Below are 12,375 nucleotides of genomic sequence, written 5' to 3' on the forward strand. Positions count from 1 at the left end.
TAAATATACACTTAAAAAATGAGCGTAAAAGTGATTGTAAAATATCAAGGAATGTTCTTGTGAAAACCATACAGCCAGACCACTTTGCATGAATCTCTGATATTGGACATACCATCATTACACTGGGCACACAAGTATGAAATATTTAGCCAAAATGAGGCAATGTCTTCTTTAGTTCAAATTATCCAAGGTTCTCTACCACTTTGCTATGTTCTGAAAAGGCCGGAAAATACTTCATGAATTTAAATCATCCAAATAACGAAAAGCAATTTTTCTAGTCTGGGAATACGTCGAGTTTCAACGAATAGTTACTGAGAACCAGCGAGACTTTTTAAAATGAACATTGATTTCCGATTTTCTGTCACTCTGCTCTTAAAATAGGGGGATGCGACTGCCCTCTCTTGACCCCTATTTGCTGCCCCTGTACCTACGATGGCGACTAGTACTATCTATTGCCCCAAGACAGATTAGAGGTTCATTTATTCTTTGTACTGGGTATCTACAAATTTTTAATTTTGCCACTTACAACTCTTTGCTTCTCACTGCCTTATATGTCTTGGGCTTTTTCACCCTCTTTTTCAGATTACAACTAGAACAGCAGTGAGAGAGACAAAGAACTGGTGAGTAAGAATGGTATCACCGATCTCAAATTCAATCATATTTTGGCGGGAAAAAAGTCTATTATTTTACCCTTGCTGCTAAGATTGAGCATATTGCCACAGACATTCTATTCATAGCCGGGTCATCAAAAGCCATAAGAGAGTTCATCACAAGTTCTGCACAATGGTATCTATCAAATGTCTATAAAAGAGGTAAAGACAATTTTTCAATGTTGACTAGAAATATCTGCTGAAAGTCAAAAATAATGTAAAACCTCTTCTGATAAAAAAAATTAAATTTTAGACAGTCTAAATTAAGAATAAGCTATATGTTGCTAACAAATACAAATTAAAAAATTGAAGTAATCAATAATTGCAATTAGGATTAGATTTCACGTGCACCTTTAAACTATTGTTCTTCATATTCTTGAAACAATGATACACTACACAAAAATATATTTTCACTGTTTAAGGTATACCTTTTTTTTTTTTTTTTTTGCAAAAATTTAAAAACCAGTAATAGTTTTAAAAAAACTGCTAAATTTATATCATCTTTTAAATACTTACCACATCTTGTAACATCCGATCACTACAAAGAGTCAATAACGTATTTTTTTGAAGCTAAAGGAAAAAAAAGAAGCAAGAATTAAAATGAATTTGGTCAATAAAATAAGAGCAATTAATACTACAAAGGAGTCTTGACGCTGATTTAAAATTTATCATTAATATAACATCGGTTTATCTTGCATACAACTTTTGGAGTTTTCATTCTGTGTTGCAGACCACTGAAAAAAGTTCTGCTGCTGGAATTTCAAGTTATTATTTAATACCTTCTTACAAGTAACAGACTTAAAAATTATACCAAACATTTCAAGATAGCTAAAATAAACATCAGGCGCAGTTACATTTTTTTAAAAGAAAAATAATAAATCAGATATTCTAACTTACTTGTTGCATTTTTGGAAAGGTTTCCATTGAAAGAAGTATTAAATCAACAATTTGCTTCAAATAATTGGTATGTATTCTTGAGCTTAATCCACCTTTGGTGAGGTTATACAGACATGCAGTAGCAGCCATTTGTATGCCCAGAACATCTGGATATGTTTTCATTGTTCTTAAGACTAGCTGCAAAAAAAAAAAAAACTTACAAGTTTCTGAAAATACATTATTTTAAACGGAAAAAAAGAGAAAAAGTTGAAATATTCATCCTTATTTGAGGCAATTGCCTCAAATCAGTTCTATCTGTCCTTGACCATACTTAATAGAAAATGCACAGTATCTTTTGGGTTTTTTGAGTGGAAATATGTATAATTTGTGTGCCATTGATTAAACAATACGTAATAGACCAGAAAGCAAATCCTGATTACTGCAGCCAGAATTTTCTTCTGGGAAGAAAGTAATCAAAATATCTAACTGCACCAGTTAGACAAACTCCTTCACTGAGAAATATCTGACACCTAGCTCATTGTACACTAGAATGCAACCAAGAAACTTTTTTATGAGATAAATTTGATATAATATTGAAATCACACACACAATTTGTCAAAAGAATTGGGTTTGATTTTTGTTAACAAGTTTAAAAATACCAGTCAACCACAATCTATCTCCAGGGGCAACTCAAGGGGAGGTCAAAGAAGGACACTGAACTCCCAAAAAATTCCTTATTCAGCAAATTTTGCTGACGATTCAGAAAAATTTGGAGATAACATAGCAACATTGAGATTATTTTTTGAATTCAAAAAACTTTTTTAATGCTGCCTAATGTGCATTCTCAGTATATGTAATGGATGTAAATTAGGGTCCCCCCCCCCCAAAAAAAAGTTGATGTTTCAAGTCACACACCCTCTAATATTTTTTCTTTTAGGTCAAAACAATTGCAAAAAAGTTTCATATAATTTGAACAACGGCAACTTGTGCCGACTTTGGCGCCCGAAAGTGTCAAACAGCTCTGCTTTCTAGGCCCAAAAGAAAAATTTTTTTTTGGGAAGTTTGAAATTTCATTTTGATAAAACATTGCGCCTACAGTTCCACATGTGCCACAAAAATATTTATCCAAATTAAAAAAAATATTTAGGCATACATCAGGAAGCCTAAAATTTATGATTTTCTTAAAAAACTGGATTTTTTTATTTATCTTTTAAAAAATGACGTATACATTTCAATGAAATATGAAGTTCAAAATTCATTAGCAAACACATTTTCAAATCAACATTTACAAATAAATAATAAAATAAATAATATGTTTAAAATGAAAAACTTAGCTTAAACTTGAAAAAATCCATATTTTGAGTAATTTGCGACTAAATATTGCAAAGCAAAAATTTCTATTTAGAGCTAATCACCGAGTTTACTGTTCTTTTTCTTTTTAAAATACACCTCACATTTTTGTGGGATTCAATGGGTTCTGATCTTGACACTAAAGACCCTGTCACGTAACGAACGATTCCAATCAGCACTCATAAGGAAACTTTAATTAATACCAGAACCTATATACAACAGCTATTTACAATTATGAAATCAAAGATCAATTCTACATTATCAACTATGGCATTTCACAGCGAAAACTATTCGGGCGGCCTTCCAGCGCATCTGTTCATCTCGTTCTCTTGGCTCTTTTTCGCTCGTCGCGCAGACTCGTGCGATATGTTGATTCCCGGTGGTGCCGGCTGCTCCAGCCATCTCAAGGTAGTCTGTTGCTGTGCGCCCCGGTCTGGGCTCTTACATTTTTATAAAAATGTAGGAAGAAATTTAAATTTTAGGCCTCCAGCTGAGACACCTAACTATTTTTGTGGTACACATGGGGATATAGGGGCAACATTTTATCAACATGAAATTTCAAACTTTTGAAACTTATTTTTTTTTCTCGAATTGATGTAGTACACACACTTTCAGGCGCAAGTTGGCACAGGTTGCCGTTATTAAAATTATATGAAACTTTTTTTTACAATTGTTTTGACCTAAAAGGAAAAATATAAAAGGGTGTGCAACTTGAAACATCGACTCGCTTTTTTTCGGGACACCCTAATGTATATGAGTGCAATGTGCATGCTCGTATTTTATCATACAGTAAAATTAGAGTTTTATTCGGCAACTTTTAGAATTGACCCCCTGTCAGAAATTTTAGTTCAGGGCACCTCTGCCCGCATCTTAATTGTTTTTGAAACATTATTGCTATTTTTTTGAGTGTATCACTATAGAAAATAATGCCTATAAAGTGAAAAATAGTGTAGTCTCGAAATCACGCAGAAGGGATGGTAAAAAATAATTCGAGACATCAAGTTTTTGAGATAACAAGGTCGTAATCATAATAAAGTAATATTCTAAAAAGTAGTCACGATAGTTAAAAATAAGTGGAAACATGTAATGAAAGTTGAAAAAAAGTCTTGATAGAATTAAAAAAATTTTAATTTTTAAAATGTGCCAAAAACAATAGAGAAAAAAGAATTAAAAAAAAAAAAAACGCTTTAATGAAGTAGCAAAAAGTAGTGATTTACCACAACTAAACTTATCTAAGATTTGTATTACGAAGTTGCAGAGCAGTTTCAAACGGGTTCTGAGTGCCTGGAACAAAAGAAGTTGGACGTATAATTTGACTATTCCATGTGTCTCCAAAAGGGGGTTTCCGTTCATCTCCCCTTTTTATGGAGGTGGAAAAAGAGTCAAAAGGTCCAACGCAATGGTGTAAGAAGGGGGCGAAAAGTTTTAGGTAGGTTTTTTGGGCTTCTCAGGACTTACATTTTCTGAGACCCTCGGGGTCTAGAATGAAAGTGATAGTAGATAAGCTTCTCCGAATCCTTCCTAACCCTTGAGAGAAATAATATAGGGTGTGAAAATTTTTTGGAAACATTCCTCGAGTTGCTCTGAAACAATAAACTGCAGTTTTACCAGAAAAATTATATTTGATTTCAAAAAATATTTGACATAACAAGGTTGTGATTAAAAACTCTTTGGCACAAGAATGAAAAATATCATTAGATAAATATGCAAAATCAAGGGGAAAAATAATTTTTTATCATATCAAGGTTTTCGAGATATCGAAGTTCGAGATATTGAGACTATACTATAATAAAAAATGTTCATTTTTAATTTTTCCCAGTCAAAAAGTGCATATAATGCAATGTTCATGGAAGCTGTGCAAGAATTGTAATAAGTATCACAGAGCATTACACATTAAGCATGTCTGAATGAAAATAACTAAACACACAAAGCACTTGATTAGTTTCAGACACAGGATGAGAAAGAATGCAATAAATAAGCTAATAAAAAATTAAGACTAAAAAGAATGCAATCTATAAGGCATTAAAAATAAATAAATTATTAAAAAATAAAGAGTAACGGGGCCTTATTTTTTTTTTTCATCAGAAACAAAAATAAGAAATACCTTTATGCAGAAAAGTAAATGGGAAAATTTGCACAAACTTGCAGAAAACTGCATACACATATTTTGAGATTAGAAGGAACCCCTTTTTCAATGCAAAAGAAGTGAGCTTATGGATGAAAAGACATCCTACGAGCTTTTGACGGACGCCTTTTCATTCATAAGCTCATTTCTTTCACACAGAGAGAAGTTCCTTGTAACCCTGAAACACATGTATCAGGGTTGGTATTTTTGCCGGAACAGTGGAAAAACCGTGGCAAAAATGAGGAGGGGGGGGGGGGACGGCAAAAATGGCGAAATCCCAATCACAAAAAAAAATTACATTGAATTCTGTTAACTAAGGAATACAGTGTAAATAAATATTTTAATTATGAATTTCACTATTATTCATTTTAATTTATGATTAAAAAAAAATCATATAAAAGTAATAGCAAGAGATTTTCAACCTCCGAGACTAATTCCTTTAGTACTTGAACAAATTATAACTTTGAGATTAGTAAATTTATTAATACTTGAAATTGCTTAGACTTTTTTTTTTTTCAATGATTCAATTAAGATTTTTAAGCTATTTAACTTTGATAGAAGTAGTTGAATAACATAGAGAAATAATAAGACTTTTTTTTCTCTCACTAAAGGAATACCTTTTTTCTTCTTCATCGAAGAATTAATGAAGAAGGTCACAAAAACTGCCTATGTTTAGTTCTATAAAACAATCAAATCTGTACATTATGAGTTAACGATTGTTTTCCTATTTTAAATACAAATTGTAAGTATTGCTACTATGCTTAAAAATTTTAAAAATAAAACATTTCAATAACACTTAAAGCAGATTAAAAATTAATTTTTTTACATTAAGAATCAAATAAACAAAAATTAAAGTTTTATTCAAGGATATTTAATGTTTTTTATTAACTAGCTGAGGAAAAAAATATGAAAAACTGCAACTGTAAGTTGTCAGTCAAAATTCTATTTTTCGCCACTTTAGCAAAAACCTATTTTTGCCTGAGAAAAAACTGCAGTCATCCATGGCAAAACATTTTCAACCCTGACGTGTAAGCAGTTCTTTGTAATTTTTTAAGAATTAATTTTGTAAATTTTCCTTTTCGGAAACAAAAATGTGTTCTTACTTTTATAATATCCAGACGTACATCTGTTAAATTTTGGATATAAGAATACAAATTACAGAGTGCTTTTTGGATGTAAAATTTTCTTTTCACATATCTTCTCAATGCTTCCAAAACTTGTTTTTCCAATGCATAGCCAGTTACCTAAAATTTTAGAAATAAAACTTCAGATCAGAAAGAAAAATGAATGACTAAACGAGTATTTTATAATGCATAAGTGAATTGAATAATAACATATTTCAATAAAGGAAAAAACAATATTTTGTCATTCTTACTAATTTTATTTTTTTGCTAGTTTGATCACAGAAGGTAACTAACTGTTGCATTTATGCATTGTGAATGTCAGCCACAATAACGACAATACCATGCATTTGTTATGTGCAACACTTGAACAAGATGCAATTAAATCTTTTTTCAGTTTCTTTTTTTTTTCAATAAGTTTAAATACCCACACAAAAAACTTTTCTATTTAGTTCATTAGATTATATTTTAAAAAGAAATTTGTATTTTCAATACTAAAATAGTAAAACATTAGTAAAAGTAATCTTTGAATTATAACAAACAACCATTTGAAAGAAATTTTTTTCTTATCTTTTACTTAGAGCTGTACGCTGCAAGATTTTTAACAACATAAGTGAAAAGTTTCCTCCAAAACCTTTAAACTTAACATCGAAAAATGTTACAGAATAACATACAGTATAACCTTGATATTATGTTTGTCAAGGGACAGGAAAAAGTTATGGTTAAAGCAAGGACATCGTTTAATCAAAGAGCATAGACATTCAATGCAATCAAATTCGGAACAGTGAAATGTATCATTAAATTGAGGAAATTGTTAAATTGGGTATCGTTAAAACAAAGTTATACTGTATATTTTATTTACAGGGCTAAAATTCAAAAAAAAAAAAAAAAAAAAAGTAGGAGAAAGACTTCATTTCAAGCTTTATCTTTGAAGGGACCAGAACTTTTAGGAGGAAAAAAAAACAATATTGTTCGTCTACTACTACATTTAGATTGCAAAAATGAGTTTTTTGTGCTGTGCATTTCTAGTTTTATCCCAAGTGCTAACAATTGTTCATTTTCACAGAAGGTTCTTGAATTTTCTATGGGCAAGAGTTTCATGTCCAGACTATTTTGAAAGAGTGAAGCTGAACAATTTTGGGGCAAATTACCACCTCTAATTTAGCCCTCTTACTTAGTATTCTTGGGAAAAAAATAATAATAGGTTAACACAACTATAAAGGAAACCATCAAACAAGGGATAAAATCCAGGTTGACGTGGTGGAGTTCTTTTAAAGTTTTTCAGATCCCTTCCTTGACAATTTTTCAGGTGGAGTGCATAAAGTCTGGAGGGGAGTTTCTCCTCTAGGAGCTAAAGGGTGTGTTTAAAACAATAACTGTTGACTAACCAAGTGCACTGGCCAGAGCTACTGGCTGATGAAAACTAATGAAAATATCTTATGGAGACTCACTGCACTAATCACTGACGTCATCAAATCAACAGATCAGTGCAACTGGTTCCTTGATCATGTGGACAGCCCAAAATAAAAAATTTGAATTTTAGCAATACATCAGATAATCAGGAAAACATTCAGAAGCATGTTTATTGATCTGAAAAAAAATCGAAGTAATTGCAACTAAACTAATAATACTTACAATTAAGTTTGGATTATAGAAAGGGTTTGACTCTTTACAAAATATATCATCATGGCAAATTTCTGTTTCCAGCAGTCCCAAAAACAACATATTAGGATGATTCTTCAGAAAAATTCTGTAAAAATTATTACAAAAATGAAACAGTATCTTTAAACAATGTACGGAGAGTCAAACACAGTAATAATATCTTTGCAGTAGGAACAGCAAATTGTCTACCTTTGTTCACAGTTGAACTACAGTATGAGATCCTAAATCCAGAACTTTTTCCCCTTAAATACATAAAAATAGATTTTTTTTTTTGTGGTTTTAAAAGTCCAAAATTGTTAACGCTTGTTGTTGAAAACATAGTACTTTCAGTTTTGCCTTTTTTTAAAAAACTTTTATTTTCGCTGTCATGTGTTACGCCTAAATAAGCGTTTTGCTGTAATTATGCAGCAATCTTTTAACATCCACTTTCGATTAACGATGCTTTTTTTTCTTCTCATAAGTATGCAATAAAAAGCCTATTGAACAAAAATGCTAAATTATTTTCAGTAAATATATGATGTGTTTATTGTATCAATTGGCAGTATTTTTAATGGATATTTTAATAAAAAGCGACATCCACAGACTATATGCCCCTGCAGATTATCTCTGACTTTTGTTTCAACACTTTGAAAGGTACTTTCATTCAGATTGATCAAAAAATAAAAGAAATTTAGCACAACATTAGTAAAATCAGGAAAAACATGACAACTTTGAGTCAGAATTCAAAATCCTGAAAGGATTTTGGATCCAGGATTTTGGATCCCAAGCATTCTGGATTTCGGGTCCCATACTGGATATTTAAATATCAAAAATATTTTTGATAAAAAAATAGAACCCACTTTAAAACTACTAATAAAAATTGTTCTGGAAAGTGAAAAATAATTTTATTTTTTGAACATAAGTATTGGATGATATCCAAACTATCATCTGACTCAAGCAGTAGAAAAGAAAAAAAAAAAAAATGTGGAGTGGATATATTTTTTAGCAACTCCAACTCCATCAGCCTGACTCCAACTCCACTGCCTTGCCATTAAGTTCTCCTAGTTCTCATTACAAATCAATGTCCACAGACTAAGAACGACCCAATCTAGACTGAGAACGAATCAATCAGGGGTTGGTTGGTTCTTAGTCTGTAGCAATAAGGCTGAGCTGTCTTCTCGCTCTGAACAAACAATAGAACATAACTGTGGAAGACATGGGACACTCTGGGGGGGGGGGGGACACTCCTTGAATTCTACCCTCCCTTATGGGCATCCATGTCCATCCATAGATTGATTCCAACCTCAAGGACTTGTGAGCGGAGAGAAATAAGTCTCACAAACAAGCATGTTAATATCCTTTCAGCTGCAAATAATTGGGGACTGATTCATAGGAGGGCTTTTGATGCTTCATGTATTCACTGCATTAATTATTTTGCTTTATTATTATAATTGTTCTTATCTGTTCTAGCTATCAGGAATGTGCACCACATTTCAGCATGAAGCGATTGTATTGCTCTGGTTAAGCTAAATCAGTATTTGTGATTTGAATTGTACACATCGGCGAAAACTTGCCGACTCTCTCAGGGTCTTCCAAATGACTTTGTGCCTAGAAAGTAGCCTCCAAAATCTGCAAGTCAGTTCCTGACAGTAATACGAGCCAAAATTGAAAAATAATTAAATAAGCAAAAACTTAAGCCAGGAGATGATAATGAAGCATCTCCTTAAAACATTCATTTTCAATAAACAATACATGAGTTGGAAAAAAAAAAGAGGATTAAAACCAAATTTACTGTATTCAGCGGCTTTTCGCTCTGATTCTATTGCATGAATCTGAATATAATTCAAATATATGCTAGGTAGATTATGCAGATAAGATTTTTAAAAAAAATCACATGGCGAAAAATCTCCTGATTGGAAGGAGGCGAAAAATCTCTTGAAAAGATGAGCGACAAGTTGCGGTCGCTCATCTGGTTTGCTAATCCTGCATTAGCTGTCAGTTTGTTTGGCTCTCTTAAGAGATTTTTTGCCTCCAGCTCATGTGATTCCTATTATGGCTAAAAAGCACGAAACTGCAGTCCTCGGATGGAATAACTGAGCTGGCGGTGTATTTTAAGTATTTCTGCCTTAGCCCTGGCTTTAGGGCGGTAACTTACTACAAAATACCTTAGCTTTGCCATCAATCTTTGAGTTGAACCACACCATTGCTGCGGTCACTCAACTGGTGTGCAAATTCTACATCAGCTACCAGTTTGTTTGGCTCTCTTGGCTCCCTTAAGAGATTTTTCGCCACCAGCTCATGTGATTCCTATTACGGGCTGATGAGTGCTAAAAAGCACAAAACTGCAGTCCTCGGATGGAATAACTGAGCTGGCGGTGTTTGCCTTAGCCCTGGCTTTAGGGCGGTAACTTACTACAAAATACTATCATTGATGTTACTTCAGGAAGATTATTAGATTATGCTTTAATGAATCCGGCCTCCATAGTGTGTTGAAAAGTATTATTAAATTTCTTAAAAATAAAAATATCTGCACTCTCAAAATGTTCGTAGCGACAACAGGGGATCTTCCGCAGAAAGCTGCCCCCTAGAGCCAAGACGTTTCAGAAGAGTACACTTTTGCACGTGGGTCTTTAAAAATTCATTAAAAATCAATCATGGTGTTTTAAAATTCAGCGATGGTGAATTTTTGAGGTTTGAGGGTCAATTAGTAATATCTAATAGTCAAAATAGAAATATTTAATAGGTCGCAACTTCCCTATTAAAGTCGCACAGCTATGCCTATATATAAACATATAGCTAGGAAAATTACAAATCTATCGATGATTTGAAGCTCAATTTTCTGTCATTCACAAGGAGTAGCGATGACATGGATAGACAGATAGTCACATACAACATTTATGAATTTTAGATTTTTCCTATTTCACTTTCTCTCTGTTGTTTATCAAGGGAGGTGTACATTCATTCTGATAGGTTGCATGAGGCTGTTGACAATGCAGTGAGATCGACAAGATGTGTATATAGAGAACATAAGTGTGTAAATAAATAAAAATTTTATTATTCTTTGATTTTCTAACAGTTATCTTTTCTTTTTACCTCATTAAAGTGCCACCTGGTAGCAAAATCTCAAACTGCATATTTTTGCAAATCTCGTCCGCGTGATCGGTATGATGTATATTTAAAGTTTCATTCAGGTCTGTTCAGTAGAACCAGAGCTCTAAGCCTCTGAGTACTGTCTAATTTTGACCTCCCAGTGTAAATTAAGAGTCATACAACACTTAAGATACAAATTACTTACTTGACTGTTTCTGCATCAACACCATATTTACCGGAAATATCTAAAGAAACTAAATGTGGCAACAAAGAAGGCTTCTTTAGAAATTCACAAAAAGCTGTACTAATTGCAGAATTAAGCTCGTAGTAATCTAAATTATCCTCCGAAATATCTAGATGATGCAAGTTATGTAACTCCGTCAAAATTGGCAGAAATTTACTAGAATGCTGTAACCTTAAATTATACATATTCAAATATTTCAACCTTTCTTTGCATTTTTTCAATGGTGATATATCAGTGACCATGGTGCCCGAAATATTAAGGCTTTCTAATGCAGGTAAATCTTCGGCAACTATAATAAGCCCTTGCGTATTGAATTCTGTAAAACTAACATCTAAGCACCTAAGATTTCTCAACTTTGATAAAGCTATTATAACACGAACTTTCTCACTACTAAGCAAAGAGCTGTTTGAAACATTCAACAATCTGAGATGCTCTAAAGTCCAATCGCCTAAGCATCCAATTAAATCATTGACTGTAATGCTGCTCAATCCAGTAACAACGAGTTCGGTAATTTTATGCTGGCGTAGTACACGGAGTCCTTTGCACGACACTTCAGAGGCATCACTGATATGAACTCTTTGCAATCTGGTCACAGATGGATCAAATATGGTAAGGAGTTGATCAGTCAAGTTTTTTTCATCTAATGCTGCGAAGAGTTGTTCTGAAACACAGGAGGGAAAACAAATACCTTGATTTTGAAGACTGTACTTTAATATATTGCCACTGAAGTCACGTTCGACATGAAAAATGGAATCGATGTTTCTAGAAATGTACGCAATGCACAGATCTTGCAGTAGTTCTGGAGATTCGTACATTTTTTTAGAAACGTGTTCTATATTTCACATAATTAAATTTCAGAACAACAAAATTCCGCGATTTAATACGAAACTAAAAATATCACAAAAGTAACTTTGTTACATATATCATATCACAGTAAAACGAATTTTATGATCAGATACACAATATTATTCCATTAAATGTTCAAAGAATAAGTGAAAAATGTCTTCCGGAAAAATTTTTAGTTCTTTTTTTCTTTAAAAAGCATTAAATAATTTAAAAATTTGCACACATGAGAACCTTATTTTGATTTTGACGCAAAGGTGTTGCCTAATTTCTCTTCCAAAACTTTGTTGCTGCAGACTCGTTACAGTTACGATTACTATTGGAGTCGGAAATACAATACAGCAATTGAACAATTCAACTCTTTTCATTCTTTCTTTTTCTGTTTGTGGTTGTGGATTTGGTTGATGCAGTGAATATTATGTTGATGTGTAAATA

The 12,375-nt window shown here is 32.5% G+C and overlaps 1 protein-coding gene across 1 annotated transcript in view; it reads right to left on the minus strand.

Moving 5' to 3' along the window:
* Positions 1-12,179, minus strand: part of LOC129233971 (protein zyg-11 homolog B-like) — a 46,249-nt gene extending 34,070 nt beyond the window's left edge. The window contains exons 1-6 of the mRNA XM_054867881.1: positions 11,059-12,179; positions 7,758-7,872; positions 6,105-6,245; positions 1,548-1,724; positions 1,167-1,220; positions 691-801 (exon numbers count right to left, since the gene is read on the minus strand). Of these exons, the coding sequence (XP_054723856.1) occupies positions 691-801; positions 1,167-1,220; positions 1,548-1,724; positions 6,105-6,245; positions 7,758-7,872; positions 11,059-11,912 (1,452 nt within the window). The 5' untranslated portion in view covers positions 11,913-12,179. The remainder of the gene's footprint in view (positions 1-690; positions 802-1,166; positions 1,221-1,547; positions 1,725-6,104; positions 6,246-7,757; positions 7,873-11,058) is intronic.
* Between the last annotated feature and the right edge of the window lie 196 nt (positions 12,180-12,375).

The sequence above is a fragment of the Uloborus diversus genome, unplaced genomic scaffold (assembly GCF_026930045.1).
Source record: "Uloborus diversus isolate 005 unplaced genomic scaffold, Udiv.v.3.1 scaffold_847, whole genome shotgun sequence".
Classification (NCBI taxonomy): domain Eukaryota; kingdom Metazoa; phylum Arthropoda; class Arachnida; order Araneae; family Uloboridae; genus Uloborus; species Uloborus diversus.